The 24,202-nt window shown below is 39.8% G+C and overlaps 1 protein-coding gene across 3 annotated transcripts in view; it reads left to right on the top strand.

The window, feature by feature from the left end:
* Nucleotides 1–24,202, top strand: part of NALCN (sodium leak channel, non-selective) — a 431,975-nt gene that overhangs the window by 57,718 nt on the left and 350,055 nt on the right. For all 3 annotated transcript variants that reach the window (XM_075199955.1, XM_075199956.1, XM_075199957.1), the window contains 2 exons: nucleotides 4,444–4,572; nucleotides 5,942–6,124. In XM_075199955.1, coding sequence (XP_075056056.1) covers nucleotides 4,444–4,572; nucleotides 5,942–6,124 — 312 coding nt within the window. The remainder of the gene's footprint in view (nucleotides 1–4,443; nucleotides 4,573–5,941; nucleotides 6,125–24,202) is intronic.

Raw genomic sequence — 24,202 nt, forward strand, 5'->3', positions numbered from 1 at the left:
CTTCTTGTCTGGGTCCTCTCTGCGCCGCTCGTCACTGAATGTCGGGCGTGACACGCCCGGCATTGTGTGAACGGAGCAGTGAGGAAAGAAGAGGGACGCCGGTGCCCGCGATCATGTGATGTAAATATTAGTTGTATACTGAACTTACCTTGGTCTTCTGATTCTGTGCATCACTGTATGGTTAATAACCAATCCTGTCTGTTATACTTTCGCCCATATCCATTAGTCTCAAATATCCAGTGATTATTTTTCCAAGCTTGGCTGACACTCCCTAAATGAATAACTGATACAAAACCAAGACCTCTTGGCCTTTGCACCTGCTGCTTATTTCTCTGCGCATGAGGCAGAAAACTTTTATGGAAAATGGGAATTGTTCCATGCCTTGTAGTAGAATTATTAAAATTGAAAACATACTTTATTGGAATGTTTCTATCATATATAGCTTAAACATATGTATGTATTTTTTTCATATTTGTATGTAATATTTACTATTTATGTTTTTTTTAGTTTTTATGGGGGAGGGGCTTTCAGTTCCACTGCTCATGCGCAAACTGGCTAGCTTGATCAAAGGTGTGCATATAGGTGGCGATAAGTGATTTTTTTTTGTAGCCAATAGTTGATAAATAAGCCCCTAAGTGCCAAATATTGGAGAGCCCCAAGTGATAGAGCACCTACTAGGCTGGAGTATCTCCTTGGTCACTAGAGTGTAAATTTATCAAGCTGTGAGTTTCCGGCGAGCTTGAAAAGTGGAGATGTTGCCTATAGCAACCAATCATATTCTAGCTATCATTTTGTAGAATGTACTTAACCAATGATAACAAGAATCTGATTGGTTGCTATAGGCAAAATCTCCACTTTTCAAAAACTCACAGTTTGATTAATTTACCCTTAGGCTTTATTACAAAGAGTTCAAAAGAAGTTGCAAATCTCCCAATTTCTGGCATACCCTAAAGCAGTTCTATAAAGTTATTGATAACCCTATCAACCATAGAATGTTCTGAAAAATGTATCAAATGTATGAAAATACTTATTTCACAGAGTAGACAAATTTTTTTTTTTACATCCACATGTAGAATCATTTTTTTAAAAATATATCTTGTAGTTGTTTTGCATGAATCAAAAAGTGCATACAAATTTCAGTTACATGGCATACTCTAAGTTTACTCAATATTTTTCTATATATACATTATGAGTTTGCACAGGCTTATTGATTAAAATCAGCAGATGTGTTTTCAATTTTTCATTTATATGGCAGCCATTGGATTCATTATATATGACACAGGCAAGTGCTAATAGTAATTTTCCCTAATATGTGCTCATGCGTGTAAGGTGTGTGGGGGGAGCAGCGGCTACTGCTAACTATGTGAAGAATTATGCAAGAAAACTTATTGGGACAGTGAAGAAACTACAGTCTCTGAGCTAACAAATTATACATTAAATATTGAGAATATACTATATACTTTTGGGGCTATATTCTGGAGCATGTGTACATCCTAATATTACTTTTCATACGATAATCAACATAATTATCTTTTATATTAAATACAGGAAAAAATACTTGATTCTTGTAATTCCTGTCTATGACCAGTTTCGGAGTCCTGTAGTACAATGGTTAGCATGATTAGTAGGAATAGATTCACACAGCTGGAGTTGCATTTGGTAAACAAATGAAAGTATGGGATGGCTTTTACATGCCAAGCAAGTGTGTGGGTTAATGAAGTTTTTATCTGCGTATTTGTTGATTGAATGTTGTGTTTGAGTGAATTTTGGTAATTGGGTTTGTATTGTGCAAGATGTCAGTAAAGTGGGAGTGTGAATGGTGTGAGACAGTGAGGGCATTGTAGTAGAGATAGTACTTCCTATTGTACAGCCAAGTGGCAGACCCATCCAAATCTTAGCCTTGGTAAACCAATCCAACCATAGCATATCTAATAATAATAGCTCATGAGCCCAGTAGCAACTCTTAATAGTTGACTACCTCTGTCTTGGCGAATATGGTAACAAATTCATCCCTATTAAGTCTCTCTCTTTTTATCACAGAAATCACCTTTCCCTTTCTCTGTGCAATTTTTTGGGGTCAAATAAATTCATCTGTATGAATATGTTTACTCAATGGCCCTTTAAAAGTGTGTGTTTGATTTTCAAATGTATAAAAGTTACTGTCCCTTATATTATTATGTGTTATGGTTGCTTTGCAGTGTCTGTAATTGTATGATGATTTTTATTCACATCTCCGTCAAAGTGCAAGTGTATTGTCACAGGCTATGGGCAAGATTGTAGGAGTGGTCCCGCTGTGCTGCCAGTTCTTGGTGCTGGCTCATCTCAGGTGTCTTTTTGGCATGACATCCATATTTTTCAGCCTCCATATTTGTCCCACTACAGAGCAGCTGGACTTGGAGACAAGAATGAGGCAGGAGTGGGACCTAAAGTTAAGGGATTAGACACAGTTGTTGTCCGGGGCAGTTAATAGGAAATGCCAGGCAGCAAAGAAGCAGATGAGAGGCAGAGGTCAGGGTCACAAGCGGACAGTGTTGGTCAGGAACAGTTGGTCCAAACTGAAATCAAAGAGCAAAGATGGTCAGGAACAGGCCAGATCAGTAATGGATAGACAATAATCAGCACTCAAAGCCCAGAATAGATGTTGCTTAGGCACTGGATTGTGCACTGAGCTGTCATTTCTTAATCCTGTACCTGCTGACATGTGACCACACACCCAAATATATGAGGGAAGATGAGCAGCGGGCATCTGCCTATACACAAGCTGGAATGGGAAGCAAGGACCTCTCCATAAGCAACACGGGTGAGAGTGGCGTGTTACAGTGCCCCAATTTTTGTAAATTACCTTTCTGTATCTCTTTGTTTAAGTGGCAAACATAGGGCCCACAGTCTTTCCAGCCAGCCTGATTTTCTACATACCATTTTGAAACTTCACAGAAAGGGTCTCAGACAGTTTAGAGACAAATGGGAAGACTGCTGTTTACTGTATTCCACCTTAGGATGCTGGAACATCTGAACCTGATAACTCATCCTTGATTTTTTTTCTGAAAAACCTTGTCAGAAGGTGTGGCTCTTTTTTCCCTGTTAAACTCTGAAGCCTGTGTTTGAAAATTGTGTATGAAAATGAATGCATAATAGATTTGCAGAAGCTGAGAATACCCAACAATGCAGGTCCATAATAGCCACAATAGGTTACAAGATGTCGTGAGCAAACTATCACAGGTGATGTCACTGCCTAGGAGTATGGGCCCACTGTGGTGCTAGTGATTGCTGCTGGTTCACTTGACGTGACCTTGGCCAGGAGGTGATGGAAAACATAGGGCTCAACGCCCAAATTTGCCCCACTGGCCAGCAGCTGACACATTCAGGACCAAAAGTCAAGATTCAAGGCATAATTATTACCGGGGACAGGCCAGGGGTCAGGACACATGGCACAGGATCGAAGACAGTATACAGAGATTATGGTAAGAGCCAGACAGTGGTGGTGAGATAACAGTTTTGATCAGGACATTGGTTAGATAGATAACATGGATTATGCCTCCTTATTTATCAACAATAATGCCCCAGAAGTAAAGCAGACAAAATGCAGGGTAATTATTGCTCATGTACTGACATGTACAAAGGGCTGTCCTTTTTAATCTACTGCCAGCTACCATAAACATGCGGCTAGATAGAAGGGAAGAGAAGGCACAAACATATAGAAGCCAATACCAAGAGTGAGGGCTGTCCTATAAATAATGTTATTGAGAGCAACATGTGACAAGTGTGCCTGTGAGGGTTTTTTTTATTTCAAATTTACAGTGTCCCTCTTTTGCCATTTGAAATGTTGGAAGTATTTTATATAAAACAGTCTGAAACCATAAAAGTCAACAATTCATCATCATCATCATCATCACCATTTATTTATATAGCGCCACTAATTCCGGGGCGCTGTACAGAGACCTCACTCGCATCAGTCCCTGCCCCATTGGAGATTACAGTCTAAATTCCCTAACACACAGACAGACACAAAGACTAGGGTCAGTTTGTTAGCAGCCAATTAACCTACAAGTATGTTTTTGGAGTGTGGGAGGAAACCGGAGCACCCGGAGGAAACCCACGCTAAATCACGGGGAGAACTTACAAACTCCTCACAGATAAGGCCATGGATGGGAATTGTACTCATGACCCCAGTGCAGGCAGAAGTGCTAACCACTTAGCCACCATGCTTGGCCATTGTATGAGATTACTGTTCAAAATTATTTGAATTATCACCTACATTAGTTGTCAAGGCCACACTTAAATGATAGGAGCCGTCATTTTATAGGCAATATTTAATGTGCTTTTATAAGATGCTGTACATATTGTTTGCATGCATTTCTTGTTGTTGTTTCTACGAAGGTGTTATATAATAGAAGTACTTTCAGTGATTGCTTCTTAGGTCACAAGATTTTTTTTTTATTACAGAAAACTAAAAGTGACAACAGTATGCTGAAGCGAAAGCAGAGTTCGAGAGTAGAAGCCCAGCCAGTAACAGATTTCGGCCCTGATGAATCACTGTCTGATAATGCAGATATCCTGTGGATCAATAAGCCAGTAAGATGTTTTTGTTTGTTTTTATTGCATTCTTTTTTCCTATATATTTTACTGTAGAAAATATGCATTTGAAGTGTGATTCACAAGTGACAATATCACAGGTGTCAGGAACGTAGAGCTACTTGCTGAATTGACTAAGCCCTGTCTGGAGGTGCAGAGCCTAACGCTCCTCTGCTCTCCACCAGGGACCCCACAAGGGAGGTTTAGCTGTAAGAGACAAGCAGGTCGTGGGTTCTCCAGGAGGGCAATTGGCGAGGTAGATGGAGGTAAACAGATAGTCAGGGTAGCCAAGGCCAAGCCGAGCAGTCTGTGCTGTACACAAGGAGTATCCAAACTAATGGTCAGACAGGCAGGGGTCAAATACTAAGAAGGACTTGCAGAGCCAAAAGGAGTCCAGAGGCAGTGTTAGGACGAGCCGAGTTAGGAACCTGCGAATTGGACCGAAAGCAGGGATATAACATCCAAAGTGCCTGGAGCTAGTAGACCTAATACTCTGGCACCATAATGGTGCCAGAGTCATTATTATATAGTTGCAGGGAACCAAATACCTCAGCAGTGACGTAAACACCGGCTGCCAGGTCTCAGAGTAGCATCATGTTGCTTAGCAATGGGACTCGCATGCTTACCAGAGCCCGCCTCACAGCTGGAACTGATGCTTCTGGTTGCCGTGCAAACAAACTTGGCACCCAATGGGGAGGAAGGTGACCATCCCTGTGCGGATGGAAGAACACAGGGAAGCGTCTGGCAACAGGGACATTAATAGCAAAAGAAAAACGATCTGTCCTCCTGGACATTTTCCCAACAGCAACTCCTTGTGTCTCCTTTTTTTTAAAGTGGTTCTAAAATAAGTTAGATTTGTTGTGAAGTTTAAGATGATGAGCTAGTGTCTACTATCTAACATACCTTGAACTGAATGTCAAATTGTGCACTCGTAAAGTAAATCAGAAGTTGCTCAATGAATACTTCCACATTTCCATGCACCTCCGTCACCTATTTACATTACATAAAGCACTTGCATCAAATTAAACACTCAGAGCAGACTATTTTAGAGAATTTCCTTTGCTCTCATAAATAATTTTGAGACATCATGAAGTCTGCAAAGGATTAGACTGTAGAACTGATGTTAGTATAAAATATACATTTATCACTTTGATATATATTTATAGATAACTCTTTCTTAAAGTTTTAAAGAATGTTCTTCGTTTTTGGAACTCCTTTCGAATGCCATTTAAGGACAATGCTTAGAAGGCTATTAGTGGAAACAAAATTTTGTCTCCAAGTTTGTGTGCATAATGCAAATTATACTTCTCATGTAGATTTAACTGTTCGAATTAAGAAAATGTATATTAAAATGTTCTCTCTTTTTCAGTGGGTGCACTCATTACTACGCATCTGTGCAATTATCAGTGTCATTTCCGTTTGTATGAACACCCCAAAGACCTTTCAACATTATCCTCCTCTACAATATGTGACAATTGCCCTTGACACGCTATTGATGTTCCTTTATACCGCAGAGATGATTGCAAAAATGCACATACGAGGAATTGTCAAGGTGAGATGAACACTTTACAGTTTCTTATTTTCAATTTATTTATTTTTTCTGCACAGATTACTGGTTCTTTAGACGTAATTGCAATGCAAGTGTACAAATGTGATTGCATAGGTTTAGTTCTTTGTATCTGTGTTGACACTTTGTTTTTTAGATTTTTTTATTTGCTATTTTTTACAGTTGTAGAGGGTAGAAAGGAATTTGTGTGAAAGTCAATACATCGATTCGGTACTTTTTGTCCAATATAACAATTTATGTGGTACCCATAATAAATTCATAGTTGACCACTGCCCCTAATTTCCAAGGATAGTGCCAGATTTTCAAGATCTGTCCTGGAATTTCAATACTATGGTGTATTTAAGATACAATTCCTATTATCTAGTAATATTCTGTCAGTTAATATCCTCATCATTATCATCATAATTTATTTAAATAGCGCCAGCAAATTCCATAGTGCCTTAAAATTGGGAGCAAACACAGTGATTAAACAATAATGGGTAATACATACAGACATAGAGGAAAGAAGGCCCTGTCCCACGCTTACTATCTATGAGGCAATGATACTTTGATACATGATATTGAAGCTGGGTACACACTTGAAAATTACTACAGATTTCTTTTACAAACAACTGAAAGTCCCGACGATCATGCAGATTCATGTGTGCACATCTACACAAATTACCTTCAGATCTGTGATCTTCATCTCTCATAACCATCTGCTGAAAGGATTGTGACTCTGTACACTCTACAGATATCTGCCTACACTGCTGGTCATGAATGCATACACACTTCCACATTTACCTGACATTGTTCCATCATTGATCGTGATTTTCAGGAAGTTTATAAAACCAAATCAAACAATACGATGTGCTTTGGTACAATAAAACATGATTGTAGCAGCGTACATACTGTTGCAATATCTGACCAAACTGTTTTTAGGGCAGCACGGTGGCTAAGTGGTTAGCACTTCTGCCTTTCAGCACTGGGGTCATGAGTTCAATTCCCGACCATGGCCTTATCTGTGTGGAGTTTGTATGTTGTGGGTTTCCTCCGCGTGCTCCGGTTTCCTCCCACACTCCAAAAACATACTGGTAGGTTAATTGGCTGCTAATAAATTGAACCTAGTCTGTCTCTGTCTGTCTGTGTGTCTTGTGTGTTAGGGAATTTAGACTGTAAGCCCCAATGGGGCAGGGACTGATGTGAGTGAGTTCTCTGTACAGCGCTGTGGAATTAGTGGTGCTATATAAATAAATGATGATGATGATGTGTGATCTGCAAGATAATTGCATCAATGTATACCCAACTTTAGTGCTACATATTGCATATTGATCCAGCCAGATTGAAAAGGTTAAAAGTGCTTAGTGGGCTATATGATCCAGTCAGTCAGCAGTGTTGGTTAAAGCATTATTTTCTTCTGTACAGGGAGGTACTAAGGTAACCTAGAAGAAGGTTAAGAGAGTGGTTGCGGAGTATTATAAGCTTGCCTGAAGAGGTGTGTTTTCAGGGAACGTTTGATTTTTTTGAACACTAGAGAAAAGTCTTATTCCGAGAGTGAGTGCAGTTCGGGAAAAAGTTCCATAACCGGATTTGGAAGTAGATAATAAGTGCAGATGAGGCGCAGATCTTGTGCAAAATGGAGCTGTCGAGTTGGGAGATATTTTGAGATTTGATAAGTTGAGGGATTTATTTTAAACATTTGCCTCCAAAACAGTTACAAGAATGCCGCAGAGTACAAGTAAGACTCAGTAAATAGAGGTGTTAGTGTGTTCATTTGGTCAGTAAGTCCTATGTAACAGAAGCATTGTTACAAATATACACATTTCGACAGAAACTAGGATAAGTGCCAGTTATGTAAATGATGGTCAGTACAAAGTAAGAGCTATTCCTGGGAAAACATAACTTCTAATGCACAAAGGCAACTTATTATGTGTCTTAGCCAATTCATGTGGCTGATATATTTTAGACATTAAATATTGACTTTTGAGTGGAATTGCAGAGCACTTGCAGCTTAGATGACTTTGAAGCCTGTGAAAGCATCTGTCACCTACTACAGCGGCTTCTGTGCTCACTGGTGAGAGGGAGAGATGACTTAAGCAATGTGCCCTAAAAATAATGTTTAGCACATATCCCCAAAGACACAAGACTTTTAGACATATAATTGCTGCCAACCGGCTTACATTGGTGTTGGTAGATTTTGACTACATAAAAGAAGATTTCCCTAGACACCCACAATGTTTACACTGATTGGAGACTGATAGGACTTAATTTATTTCTGACTAGCTCTAGGCACGAATTTGTCATTTCTGATTTATGCTATTTTTTGATACAGGGAACCTTAAACAATTTTAAAATGGCTGCTTTATGTCTGCCAGTCCCTCGTCTTTTTTTTTTTTTTTTAAAAGTTTATTTTGGAGAGTCAAAGTAATACAAACAGATAGACCACAAGGGTCAAAAATAACAGCGTTATAAAACTTATTAGCAACGTCGGATAAATCGTGCTTCCAACAAAAGCAACAAGAGGTAATAACATCGATATGTCAGTATCATGTGACTTCGAATTTTGTATGAGTAAGGAAAAGGGTAGGGAGAGGAAGGGAGGAGAGAGATGACGTGGCTAGAGCTGTAAGATGGAAGAAGGCGGGAAAATAAAAAAGGGAGGAAGGAAAGTGACCGGAAAGACCACAATTAGTGAAAGATTAGACAGAGGAGATGAGTAGATTGGTACCTTCTAAAAGGGAGAGCAAAAGTTGAAAAAGGATAACCATGGAGACCAGGTTTTATTAAAGGATTTGGAGGAATTATTGAGAATGCTGATCATAAATTCCATACGTTGTACGTTGCAAACTCTATTAATTATAGGATAGAGGGAGGATTTTGTTGCTTCCAATCGGCTGCAAGTTGGCATGTAGCCGCTGTTAAGATGTGACGAATGAGTTTATTTTGATGGCGCGTAGCCCCAGGAATCCCTAGCGGAAGGAGGAAAAATTTAGGCTCCTTAGGGATCTAAACCTGAAGTATTGCAGTTATCAGCTTTTTCATATGTATCCAGAAATTAGCTAGCTTTGGACAATTCCACCAAATGTGGAAGAATGTTCCTTCCATGGAGCAATTTCTCCAGCAGCGATCAGATGTATCGGGTAACATTTTTTTAAGACGAGTTGGCACATAGTACCATTGGTCCAAAACTTTATAGACATTTTCTTTGATTTTTACACAAAGGGAACTAGAGGCAGCACTTTCAGGAATTTCCCTCCAATCCTCGGGGTCAAGGGGTTCCCCAATGTCCTTTTCCCAAGCCAACTCATGTAGATCTCTCTGATCTGATATGTCCAGAGAAAGTTCAGCATAAAGAGTGGATATTAGGCCAGTCGTGGATGATTGGCGAAGGCATAAATTGTCAAAGGTCCGGCGGTAAGTCGCTGCTTGGATGTGCTATGGAAGTTACAGATTTAGACATGAAAAAGATACAGTTGATAATAAATATCAGCTGAGTAAAGTAGTATGTGAGGCACTCCTGTCTAAAAAGACTATCACTATAAAATCAACTTTATTGGTAATTGATATTAAAAAGAATGTTGTTTAAATATCCAAATGTCGTATAAATTGGCGAATATAAAAGATAGAAGTGAAAAAGATTGAAATGTAGTGTTTAAAGGATTAAAAGTGACCCATAGGGAGATACGGTTGTCCTTGGTAAGTATTAGGTTCGTATCGAAAATACAATACGTGAGAGCTAATACATTCTCTATTCACCTTTATTATTAATATAAGGACCCCTAGCAATTGATATCTTGTGTCAAATTTCAGTAACGGTTCATAGTACTTGCAGCTGCCCTTGTTGTTGAAAAAGGGGTTATTTTGGTCTCATATAAATTGGGTGCTTTTAAATATACATTCACATATGTAGTTTGAAATATACTCATATATTTGATAGATATGCCATATGTTGCGGGCAGAGTTTAATATAGATGGTATTTATAATGGGGGAGTTGATAGATCTAAGCAGTTGTTCCACACATAATTTCATAGCTATTTATTATTATCTCATGTGTATAAAGATGGATACATATACATCTTATATAGTATATCCTAGGTTTATTTCACATCCTTTATCCAGGAAAAAAATATTTACACCAAGCTTATTATGTGATTGATAGTGAGTTATTTTATGTAGTTGTTTTCACATAAACGCTGTGTGTTAAACCAAGGTTGCCTATATGATGTATATAGAGGGGTGGCCTCTGATAAAGGCAATCTCTCTATAATATAGCTCAGCTATGGAATCTCCACATATAAATAATAGTGGAGATAATGGTGGATGATTTGGAAATCTATTGTCTCACATGGGCCCTGTATACTATGGAGAAATGCCTGTAGATATCATGGTAATAATAGTATCCACAAATAAGGGCAATTTCTCTCAGTAGTAGCCCAAAGGTGAGATTCCCACGTGTGTGGAATGATCCAAATTACCCACTGTAACTATGTCAGTAATCCGGATTGTAACACTACCCCAATCTATCAAAGTTCTCCTATTGAACCCGCTTTAGACCTGAAGCTAACCGCTATAATCATTATAAATTGTGAACCTTATTTTTAAAGTACGATCGCGAGAGGTCCCGCTGACCGTCTCCCTATTTCCGGGTCTGTGACGTCATGCATCACGTTACCCGACGTACGTTTCGCCAATAGGCTTATTCATGGGGAATTACCCGTCTAGGATAGGACTGGAACTTTTATGTTCCAGATAGCCAATGATATTGTTTCCTCAATGATTGACATCTGTAGTGGCCATTCATATGGACACAGATCTTGTTACTTATGGGAAAATAGTTACTTTGTCCTGATCGGACATGAATCTACATTTTAAGATAGAGGTTTGTTATTCCGAGGATGATGTATATGCGCATGATTGTCAATATGTATATAATTAAAGATACCATATGTTCAAGTACCTTATGTGTCAGCATATGTGAACAGTTGATTATTGATGAAAGAAGGACAATAAATAATGATCATTGGACATAGTGAAGATATCTATATCTAGGATATGTAGTGCAAAAAAGTGATTGTGAAAATAATAAATCGGGAGGAGGGTAAAACGTGTATAATAATAATGAAATCTTGACTAAGTGATAACTGAAGTGAGGGAAGGGGGTATACCCTAGGACTCCGATTACAGAGATAAAGTGACACGTGCAATTAAATGTGGTACCCAGTGATAAGGTAAGCATAAGTTGTTAACTATTGGTTATTATTATATTTGTGTTATTACAAGTGTGTTTTCGTTTTTGTTTTTATTTATATTTTTTGTGTTTTTTTGTGATTTTAATTATTTATTATTTATTATTTTTATTTTTACTTAAATTTTATTTTGTGTTTTATTTTTATTTATATATTTACATACTTTATATCCTATTGGACTCCTTTAATCCTTTGTATATTTGAAAAAGGAATAAAAACATTTTTTTAATAAAATGAATAAAATAAAAAAAATTTTTGTTTTATCAAAAAGAGTTCTTCTCATTATTATCCTTAGTGTGTTTGTAAAAAATGTCGTGCTACAGAGGTAAGTGGTTTCAGACGTTGTTTATCTATGGGGGCATTCTGAAACCACTTACCTCTGTAGCACGACATTTTTTACAAACACACGGAGGAAAACCAGATGAACTAAGTGCATTTGGGATAGAGAAAATTTCCATGGGAATAAGGGGTGGTGACATCATAAATAGATTGCTTAAAAAAGAAAGCAGGTGGATTTTTCTACTCCACTCCCTGACTCCATATGGTTTAAATGATAATATCAATTATTCTAGTTTCTTATAATAATTCGATTGTACCAAGAATATCATTCCCAGACATACTTAAGAGGTAGATACATAAAGTGAGTCACAATAAGAATACAGAGGTTTTCAACCACTTCAAGTTATAATTTTTATTTTTTATGCACAAATCTATAATTATATAGGCAATATATGTATATACAAAACATGGGTATAATTGTCTTCATGACTGAATTTTGGCTGTCCGGTTGGAAAGAAAGGGCACAATGAACAGTGTACATATTTCTCAAACACATATTACATATACGATAAAATAAATTTCTTCTTTATTAAATATTCGTCAATTGAAGTTTAATACATTTTGATTCATTATATTGTGTTATATTAATTGTGACCTGCAATATGATTATATATCAATAGCTAAGAATAAGGATAATGATAAGAAGAACTCTTTTTGATAAAACAAAAAAATTTTTTATTTTATTCATTTTATTAAAAAAATGTTTTTATTCCTTTTTCAAATATACAAAGGATTAAAGGAGTCCAATAGGATATAAAGTATGTAAATATATAAATAAAAATAAAACACAAAATAAAATTTAAGTAAAAATAAAAATAATAAATAATAAATAATTAAAATCACAAAAAAACACAAAAAATATAAATAAAAACAAAAACGAAAACACACTTGTAATAACACAAATATAATAATAACCAATAGTTAACAACTTATGCTTACCTTATCACTGGGTACCACATTTAATTGCACGTGTCACTTTATCTCTGTAATCGGAGTCCTAGGGTATACCCCCTTCCCTCACTTCAGTTATCACTTAGTCAAGATTTCATTATTATTATACACGTTTTACCCTCCTCCCGATTTATTATTTTCACAATCACTTTTTTGCACTACATATCCTAGATATAGATATCTTCACTATGTCCAATGATCATTATTTATTGTCCTTCTTTCATCAATAATCAACTGTTCACATATGCTGACACATAAGGTACTTGAACATATGGTATCTTTAATTATATACATATTGACAATCATGCGCATATACATCATCCTCGGAATAACAAACCTCTATCTTAAAATGTAGATTCATGTCCGATCAGGACAAAGTAACTATTTTCCCATAAGTAACAAGATCTGTGTCCATATGAATGGCCACTACAGATGTCAATCATTGAGGAAACAATATCATTGGCTATCTGGAACATAAAAGTTCCAGTCCTATCCTAGACGGGTAATTCCCCATGAATAAGCCTATTGGCGAAACGTACGTCGGGTAACGTGACGCATGACGTCACAGACCCGGAAATAGGGAGTCGGTCAGCGGGACCTCTCGCGATCGTACTTTAAAAATAAGGTTCACAATTTATAATGATTATAGCGGTTAGCTTCAGGTCTAAAGCGGGTTCAATAGGAGAACTTTGATAGATTGGGGTAGTGTTACAATCCGGATTACTGACATAGTTACAGTGGGTAATTTGGATCATTCCACACACGTGGGAATCTCACCTTTGGGCTACTACTGAGAGAAATTGCCCTTATTTGTGGATACTATTATTACCATGATATCTACAGGCATTTCTCCATAGTATACAGGGCCCATGTGAGACACTAGATTTCCAAATCATCCACCATTATCTCCACTATTATTTATATGTGGAGATTCCATAGCTGAGCTATATTATAGAGAGATTGCCTTTATCAGAGGCCACCCCTCTATATACATCATATAGGCAACCTTGGTTTAACACACAGCGTTTATGTGAAAACAACTACATAAAATAACTCACTATCAATCACATAATAAGCTTGGTGTAAATATTTTTTTCCTGGATAAAGGATGTGAAATAAACCTAGGATATACTATATAAGATGTATATGTATCCATCTTTATACACATGAGATAATAATAAATAGCTATGAAATTATGTGTGGAACAACTGCTTAGATCTATCAACTCCCCCATTATAAATACCATCTATATTAAACTCTGCCCGCAACATATGGCATATCTATCAAATATATGAGTATATTTCAAACTACATATGTGAATGTATATTTAAAAGCACCCAATTTATATGAGACCAAAATAACCCCTTTTTCAACAACAAGGGCAGCTGCAAGTACTATGAACCGTTACTGAAATTTGACACAAGATATCAATTGCTAGGGGTCCTTATATTAATAATAAAGGTGAATAGAGAATGTATTAGCTCTCACGTATTGTATTTTCGATACGAACCTAATACTTACCAAGGACAACCGTATCTCCCTATGGGTCACTTTTAATCCTTTAAACACTACATTTCAATCTTTTTCACTTCTATCTTTTATATTCGCCAATTTATACGACATTTGGATATTTAAACAACATTCTTTTTAATATCAATTACCAATAAAGTTGATTTTATAGTGATAGTCTTTTTAGACAGGAGTGCCTCACATACTACTTTACTCAGCTGATATTTATTATCAACTGTATCTTTTTCATGTCTAGACTTGTCTAGTTATGAGAGCACCCCCTCAAAATATATGCTACATTTGTTTACATATAACTGAGGCTTGTCTATACCTTTGAGCGGATTGGTCCACCCCCCCTTTTTCTGTTTGAAGTTACAGATTTGTAAGTATTGGTAAAAAAGTTTTGGAGATATCGTGAGAGTTTTCTGAAGGTTAGAGAATTGAGGAAACGTGTCGGTACAGGTGAGATCATTCAGAAATCTAACTCCTTGAGAGTACCATGGGGAAAATGCAGTAGGTTTGAGACCAGGGGAAAATTCTGGAGAGTTGAAAAGTGGAACCATTGGAGACAGTTAAGGGGAAAGCGGCCTTTTCTGAGAAACCGAATCCCAGATTGTTAGGGATTGAGAAACCGTAGGGTGGAGGGCAACTTGTTTTGGCCGGCGATGCCGTGGGAGCCATAGGAGAGATGCAGGGGACAATAGACCCAACGCTTCAGCCTCAATACGAATCCATGTTTTAGGGGAGTTGGAGCAACACCACAGAACACACTAGGCAAGGTGAGCGAAAAGTTAGTAGCGTTTGAAATTCGCAATCCCTAAGCCGCCACCCCGCGAGGACCTCTGCAGGACTTTCAGGCGAACACGAGGGCGCCTACCCGACCAGATAAAATGGGAGGTTATGAATGGAAGAAATTTAAACACGTAGGAAAGGACAAAGATAGGAAGGGTCTGGAATAAATAGAGAAACCTAGGGAGAATGTTCATTTTAATAGTGTTGATTCGAACTATCAATGAGATCAGACAATGGGACCATGTGTTTAGGTCGGACTTCACTTGGGTAAGTAGGCGGGGAAAGTTAGCTTGAAAGAGGTGATGGTATCGTTTGGTTATATAGGCTCCGAGATATTTTATCTTTTTAAGATGCCATTTAAATGGTAAAATTTGTTCTAGGGATAACTTCACAGGGCCGGGTAGATAGAAATCTAGTACCTCAGTTTTGTCTGCAGGTAATACGCAACAGTTTGACACACTTGCGATGAATAGCAAATAGTAAGTACAAATAACATACCTAAGTGTGGATGTAGAGAAAGGAGAAAGAGAGGAGATAAGAGGGGATATGCAGGACGGATGAAAGGGAAGGAGCAAGGGCAGATAGGGTAGGAAGGTTATGTGAGAAGGAAGAGTGGGAGCAAGTATAAGAAGGCATTTTAAGAGGAAGAAAAAAGCAGAGAACCACGGACGGAGAGAGGAAAATTTTTTTAAACACAGATCAGCTTATTAAGACAACAGTGTACAGTGGTACACAAACATCTAGAACAGGGGTCCTCAAACTACGGCCATTTATATGGCCCGCCGGCCGCCATCTGCTGTCAGTCAGCGACTGACAGCTACTGCTCCGTGCCCACCTCTCTCCGCAGGTGTCGCCCCCCGCCGCCCGCATTACCACTCCCAGGTCCACTTCCGATTCGTTATCACTGCCTTCCAGGACCTGACAGTCAGGTCCCGGCAAGGCAGTGTATACAGCAGAGTTAAAGGGGCCGGCCCTAGCCTATCAGTGACCGGCCCCGACATTCACTGACTGCTGGGTGGCTGGCTCCTCCACAGGAACCAGCCACCTTACTACCAGTTCCGCACGCGCGCGGATCAGCCCAGCGCTGCTCCTTCTCTCTCCCCCCTTTCCAGATGCCTCTTCTGTCTCCTGCTTGCCGGCGGGTGCTCCCATCACACAGAAGCTGACAGCTGCAGGTCCCTCCTTGCTCAGCGCCCAGAACAGCACCATAATCAGGTATGTATATATTTTATTATGTGCAATGTATTTTTTATTACTACTATGTTGGCACTATTTTGAACCTGGGGGCACTACTGTGGGGCATAAATTGAACTTGGGGGCACTACTGTGGGGCATAAATTGAACTTGGGGGCACTACTGTGGGGCATAATTTGATCCTGGAGGGCACTACTGTGGGGCATAATTTGATCCTGGAGGGCACTACTGTGGGGCATATTTTGAACATGGGGGCACTATCTAATATATAAAAGAGAAAATTTGTCCTTCTGTCTGTCTTTCTATACAAATCCACATTTTTCATGCGAAGATCATGAAATTTTGCATACGAGTGTATTAAAACATGACGGAGGCAACTAAAAAAATTTAAAATTGAAATTCATTACGGGGTGGGGGTGGCGAGGGGGGTAACACCTAAAAATCATCGAAAACGACCATAACTCTGTAATGTCTGGAACAATTTACACCAAACCTGGTACACATATGACTTACAGTCTGACAACAAATATTGTGGGGGCAAGACACCCCTAGCACTCCTAAGGGTGGGGGTGGCGAGGGGGGTAACACCTAAAAATCATCGAAAACGACCATAACTCTGGAATGTCTGGAACAATTTACACCAAACCTGGTACACATATGACTTACAGTCTGACAACAAATATTGTGGGGGCAAGACACCCCTAGCACTCCTAAGGGTGGGGGTGGCGAGGGGGGTAACACCTAAAAATCATCCAAAACGACCATAACTCTGGAATGTCTGGAACAATTTACACCAAACCTGGTACACATATGACTTACAGTCTGACAACAAATATTGTGGGGGCAAGACACCCCTAGCACTCCTAAGGGTGGGGGTGGCGAGGGGGGTAACACCTAAAAATCATCCAAAACGACCATAACTCTGGAATGTCTGGAACAATGTCTTGGAAGAAGTTCCAAAAAAAAAGGGGAAATATATTTTTTCTGGATGCACCCGGAAGAACAGGTAAGACGTTTCTCATCAAGTTGTTACTTGCTAAAATTCGAGTACATTCCAAGATAGCTATTGCTGTGGCCTCTCCTGGAATTGCTGCAACTTTGCTCCCTGGTGGAAGAACAGCACATTCAGCTTTCAAGTTACCGCTTAATCTGGCCCGAAGTGAAACTCCCGCCTGCAATATCACTAAACGAACAGAAAAAGCTCAGATTCTGCAGGAATGTCAGGTCATTGTATGGGATGAATGCACCATGTCACACAAAAATGCTTTACAGGCCCTCAATCAAACACTTCAATTTTTAAGAGGCAATGATTTACTAATGGGTGGAGTCACTGTTGTATTGGCTAGAGATTTTCGACAAACATTGCCGGTCATTCCAAAAGGAACAATGGCGGATGAAATTAATGCATGCCTTAAATCATCACATCTTTGGAGGCATGTTCGCACTTTGCGACTAACCACAAATATGAGAGTTTCTCTGCATGGCAACACAATGGACGGTCAGTTTGCTGATCATTTGTTAAATATTGGGAATGGTTTAATGCCGCTTCATCCGGTAACTAAAATAATTGTGTAAACAACATCAACTTAAAGATTCAAGAAGCGTTGCCTGGAGAAGCCATATTATACAAATCAATAGATACCGTTGTTGAAGAAAATGAGGCTGTGCACTATCCTACTGAATTTTTAAACTCTTTACAACCTCCCAGAATGCCACCGCATAACCTGGTACTGAAGATTGGATCATCCATTATGCTTCTCAGAAATTTAAATCCTCCAAGACTTTGTAACGGTACAAGGTTAGTAGTCCAAAAGCTCAATTCTCATGTCATTGAAGCAACTATTTTGACAGGCTGTGCAAAAGGTGACAATGCTTTCATTCCACGCATACCTCTCATTCCATCTGATATGCCATTTCAATTTAAGCGTCTACAATTTCCAGTTCGTTTAGCTTTTGCCATGTCTATCAATAAGGCCCAAGGACAATCTTTACATGTAGCTGGAGTCAACTTGGAATCACCCGGGGCTTTTCTCATGCACAATTTTACGATGTGTGCTCAAGAGTTGGATCACCAAGAAATTTGTATGTATTTGCCCCAAATGAAGAAACGAGAAATATAGTTTATCAAGCTGTTTTGAAGTAATTGTTTATCGGTTCGTTCCATCATATACAGTTCAAATACAGTTTGACATTTTCACTTTTCACCTTCTACTGGTCCAATTTTAACATGATATTTACATGTATGTTTAATATTTAGATTGATTTTTGTAAATAAACATTCTTTAAATCCCGGGCAACGCCGGGTATTCTGCTAGTGTGGCATAAATTGAAAATGTTGGCACTATTGTGGCATAATTTGTACATAAGGGCACTATTGTGGCATTGAACCTAGGAAATTACTGTGTGGCATAATTTGAACCTGGGGGCGCTACTATGTGGCATATCAATTGGGGGCACTACAGTGTGGCATAATTCGAACATGTTGGCACTATTGTGGCATAATTTGAACCTGGGGGGCACTAGGTGGCATAAATTGAAAATGTTGGCACTATTGTGGCACAATTTGAACCTGGGGGCACTACTATGTGGCATATCAATTGAGGGTACTACTGTGTGACATAATATGAACTGCCTTAATCCAGCTCTGCCCGCCGAGTGTTTATGCCGCCACTGCCTGTCTGTCATTTTTTTTACATGAGAAGGACGGTCATTGGTGGAAGAGGGAGAGGGGGCGGCGGCGGCCGCCGATTGGCTGGCCGGCTGAAGCGCTGGATCATTAGAATTGTTGTCCGGCTGCAATCTAGCTTCAGGCGGTGAACACTATAGTCCGGCCCTCCAACGGTCTGAGGGACAGTGAACTGGCCCCCTGTTTAAAATGTTTGAGGACCCCTGATCTAGAATTTATAGTGTTAGACTTCATAATCTTGGTCAACAGGTTAGATGCATCAAAGTTAGAGAATAGAAAATAAACATGAAACAAAAAGCAAACAAACAAAACCTCAAGCTCTATGTGAGATCAACCAAGACGGATGATTTTCCTGCAGAGGTGTGCCGACCATGGTGGGTGTCAATCTGTAAAAACAAAAAACAGAGAGAAGACCAACCCTCCCAGGAGGCATAGAGAGCATATTCACATTTAGAGTCACATTTAGGTCATGGAGGAACATTAACATTATCCTTAGCTCGTCGTCAAGGGACCCTGGATCATTCAGGGTTTGGTAGGAGCTGGTCTCTGAGACTTTGGAGAGCCAGATTGGGATGAAGAAGCTGTGGGGATGATATCCAGCTTTTCCAATAGGTCTTGGCCTTGGGTCAGGGTTTTAACAAAATGAGAGCCATTAGCAGCAAAGACTTGTAGCTGTAACGGGAATCCCCATCAGTATCTGACGTTGTGTTGGCGAAGGAGTCTGGTGATAGGTTAAGTCTCTACGTTTCTGAATGGTGGAGGGCGCCAGGTCTTGGAATAGTTGAATATCCATTTCGCGAAAGACAGTGGTAGAGCTATCTCTAGAAGCCATAAGAATTCGCTCCCTGGTACGGAAGTAGTGAAGTCGTACGATGATGTCACGTGGGGGTTGATCAGCAGGTGGCTGAGCTCTAAGAGCTCTGTGTGCTCGGTCCATGAGGCAATCTGCATCTGAGAGGTCCGGGAGTATATGGACAAATAATGCTTAGAAATATGGGCAATTCTGTGGTGGAAATGGTTTCTGAGACATTTCGTATCCGAATGTTGTTTCGCCTAGAACAGTTTTCCGAGTCTTTCCCTCGTCTTTATGTATGTATATTTATTTGTGCTTACAATTACATTTGTTCTGTATGTTTTTGTAAGAGTCGCAGAAGAAGACCTATAGTATCATAGTACAATATGTAATGTCACAAGATGTGAGGGGAGGGCACATCCGTCGGCTACTGCCAAGATGTGAGGGGAGGGCACATCCGTCGGCTACTGCCAAGATGTGAGGGGAGGGCACATCCGTCGGCTACTGCCAAGATGTGAGGGGAGGGCACAGCCGTCGGCTGCTGCCCCTCTTATTCACCTAGGTTCAATTGCATTTTTACCTTTCAATAATCAACATCGCAAACTAAAAACACATATGACGGTGAGAATATAAACTACTTAGCATACAGATGTTAGGTTCAAGTTTATCATAAAAATGCCACAAAGTAAAAAGACCTACAATGTTATACTTCCACATAAATAAAATTATTCCAATTTTTCAAACGGAATGCAAGAATAATATGTTCCTTGATGTCCAAATTTTATATTATTTAGCGTACTGCAGGCAAATCTAACAATTGTTTTAAATGATAGCACTCAGTAATAGTTCTGCTGTTTTCTCCAGCAAAATAGCTTTTTGCCATTTGATAAATTAGGCCTTGTGTTCTATAGTTAAAACCACTGTGGAAGGGCCACTGCTCATATGCTAGTGTATTTATTTAAATATAGTGGTTGAAGTGGAAATTTAGAAGTGGATGTATGGAAAAAATAAGTGAAAGAAATTTGGTAGTTATGCAATCAAAGTAGCAAAAGTGGTAATATAGCACTCGGTGGGCTACCAACTAAAAATGTAATCCCTGCTGGTGTTGTGTGTGGTATGACTGTTGGTGTATTGAGCCACTGCTCTCAAGCAAAGACTCACTTTATCACACACACACTTAATTTGTATTTATTTTTTAACCTCAGCATGTTTAGCCAAAGCTTTTACTAACCCCATAACTATAATCATAATTGCCTTAAGAAATTTACACGTGTGTGTTAAATGCCCATTGCAAATTTGCAGAATACACACAGGTAATTTAATTAATGGCATATATTTAAAAATTATTATGATGATGTTTCAGCCTCCTATTGTCTACTTTGTCTGCGTACTGCAATTACATTTATTTCTGCCTGTGTTCTCCGTTTGTCTTAATTTTTCCTTCCGTTGTTAGCTAATTCCATTGTCTGTTCCCCATGTGTCTGTCCTGTCTCTGATTTTGCTTTCTCTCCCTTGTATGCCTCATCTATGTTGCCTTCCCCCCTTCCATTTTGGCCCATGCTCAATGCTTTATCTCTCCTGTGTTTTCAATTCCTGTCCCTATTCATAGTCTGCTCACATGTTGTCATTGTCTGAACCCTCCTCTCTGGTCTTTATTGTTTGACCATTTTTCATTGTCTTTTTTGCTTTTTTACTTCAAAGTCTTCTATGTTTCCCATCTCTCCATTGTCTGTCTGTACTTTTGTCTTCTTTGTCTGCTATCCAACATCACTTGTGGAAACGCACATCACAGAATACTTCAGAGTACTGTAAATGTTCTACTGGAATTGTTCCATTCTAAGTGAAAATGAGCATGGACATCTGTCTGCTTATTTGACCATCATCATCATCAACATTTTGTAGAGCTTATGACCAGTGAAGTGAGAAAAGGCAATTGCTTCCAGCAGACCTCCAAGTGCACGTGGTTGGGACAACTGTAATACAAATAGTGTGGGGGTCATAAATTAAGTGGCATATTTTTGTTTATTTATCAATTGGAACTGATGTATTGCTTGCAAAATTGTAATTTACAACACAAGTATCTCATTGCAATTTAAAGGAAAAAAAACCCACACAGTTATGTTCTGCAATTAATTATTACATTATTTTATGTGTCAGTTAAAACTGCACCCCACTTACATAAAATATTGTTTTTACTAAGGTGCCCCTCCCCGTAACTGGAGCCCCAGGGGTTGCCACACACGGCTGTTTTGCTAGTACTCTGCCAGTTCTATAATACAGAACCAACAAATTGTTTTAATTCACCAACTTTAAATGGCTGTGGAGAGGGGGGGAGGGGTGTGAACGTGAGGGGTAATCACAAGGCTCAATCTCTTGGTCCTCATGCTCCCTGTCTTTAACATTGCTAGTTGTTTTTAAATGCAATGTATTCCAAAAGTTAAATTCACTTAATAGTACCAAGTATTGTAGAGATTATATGCTAAAGATGTCCTCGCGCTTTCTCAAAATTAACATCTCTAAAACTGAACTCATTGTCTTACCTCCCCCCAGGCTCCCCTTCCACCATGACCTCTCTATCACTGTTAACAACACCTCCATCTCCTCTGTCACCCAACTTTCCTGCCTGGGCGTTCTCTTCGACTCCTCTCTCTCTTTTACCCCCCACATTCAATCCCTTGCCCAAGCCTGTCGCTTACAACTTCGCAACATTGCCCGCATCCGGCCTTTCCTCTCTCAGGATGCCACCAAAACTCTCATCCACGCACTCATTATCTCCCGCCTTGACTACTGCAAACTCCTACTTACCGACCTTCTCCTCTCCCACCTCGCCCCCTTCCGCTCTATTCTCAACGCGGCTGCTAGACTCATTTTCCTCTCTCGCCGCTCCTCCTCTGCATCGCCTCTCTGCCTGACCCTACACTGGCTCCCCATCCCCTACAGAATCCTTTTTTAAACTCCTGACCACCACATACAAGGCACTCTCTAAGTCTACTGCCCCCTATATCTCCAACCTCCTCTCCATTCACACTCCTGCCCGCTCCCTGCGCTCGGCCAATGGCCGTCGCCTATCCTCCACTCTGATTACCTCTTCCCACTCCAGAATCCAAGACTTCTCCTATGCAGCCCCCCTTCACTGGAATGACCTCCCCCGCTCCATCCGTCTCTCTCCCACTCTAAGCTCCTTCAAGCGGGCACTAAAAACCCACCTGTTCCTCAAAGCCTACCAACATTCCACCTAACCCATTCTCCCCTCCGTCCTCCCGCCCCCTTTTCTCTCCCTTATGCGTCAACTGGCTCCTTTTTGTACCTGAGTTTTGTTCACCCTCCCTTAGGGTGCAAGCTCATTTGAGTAGGACCCTCTTCCGTCCTGTGTCCATTCCTGCTCTTCTTTACTGCTCCATCTTTACTGCATTAGCCTGCTTGGAGCTTCTGAAGTGTTGGTATTTTTGTTTACTGTTCAGTAATGTTTTAACCTGTATTGTCTACTGTTTGTGCATTGTACGGCGCTGCGGAACTCTTGTGGCGCCTAACAAATAAAGGATAATAATAATAATAGTTTTGTGCTATTCTTGTATACTAGGTATGAGCATACTTAAGGATTGTCTGCAACTGTTTACTTGCGCTCTATCTCATGTTGTCTGACATTTGGAACCTGGCCTCACAACTAATGTTAATATCCCAACCAAATTATGCCACAGCAAACCTCTCTCTGTAAGTAAGCTCTATCTAACAATTTTGTTTACCTTTATGAGTAGATCACATATATGCACCTCATCATTTAATCATGTGGTGTGGTGCTGTAATGAGATCACTGTGCACCTGTTTCAGCATTACTGTATTAAGTGCACCAGTGTTATCAGGAGCTATTGGATTGAGAGTAAATTCATAATGGTTGCAGTTGCTGCCAGCATAACTCTTTCTCCCCCATTCCTGCCATTATGACTGGCATGCTCCTCAATGATATCCATTGTGGAAGAGAGACAGTGGTAACTGGCAGGGGAGAGGAGAGAAAGGGAAGTGCGGTGCCGCCTGCTTAAAAGATTGGGTTGCATAAAATCAACCAAGACAATGAGTACAACACACTTTTTTTTTTTTCCTCTCCTCTGTTTTGGAGATGATTCCTGTGGTCGCTCTTCTTTTGCCACTTAAGATGAGATGTATATCACTATGGCAAGAACATCCTTGCACCTTTTCCCTGAAGGCAGGCATACCCCTTCTGGTATCTTGCTGTGTGCTTAAACTACTGGGGTACTCTTCTCCTCTTTGGCCCTTATGGAACTTGCTTTTGATATATTGTGGCACCTCCAGGCTATGGGAAACCCTCTCTGGTGCCTTCAAATAATGCAGGGCCTGAAGACCCCCTTAATGGGGTTAAAAACAGCCCTCCGGCACACGTAGCTCAACCCCTTCTTTTTCTGCTAAGGTATAGGGAGGCTTAAACTAACAGGGTTTTCTACCCCCTTTATTACCCCTACAGGGATATTACAACCTTGTTTGTTGCGGCATCAACTGTGCACCCTCCCCCCACTCCACTGGGGACCCAACACCACACTCCTTCCTTTGGGTCCCGACT

The sequence above is a fragment of the Mixophyes fleayi genome, chromosome 2, assembly GCF_038048845.1.
Source record: "Mixophyes fleayi isolate aMixFle1 chromosome 2, aMixFle1.hap1, whole genome shotgun sequence".
In the NCBI taxonomy this organism is placed as follows: Eukaryota; Metazoa; Chordata; class Amphibia; order Anura; family Limnodynastidae; genus Mixophyes; species Mixophyes fleayi.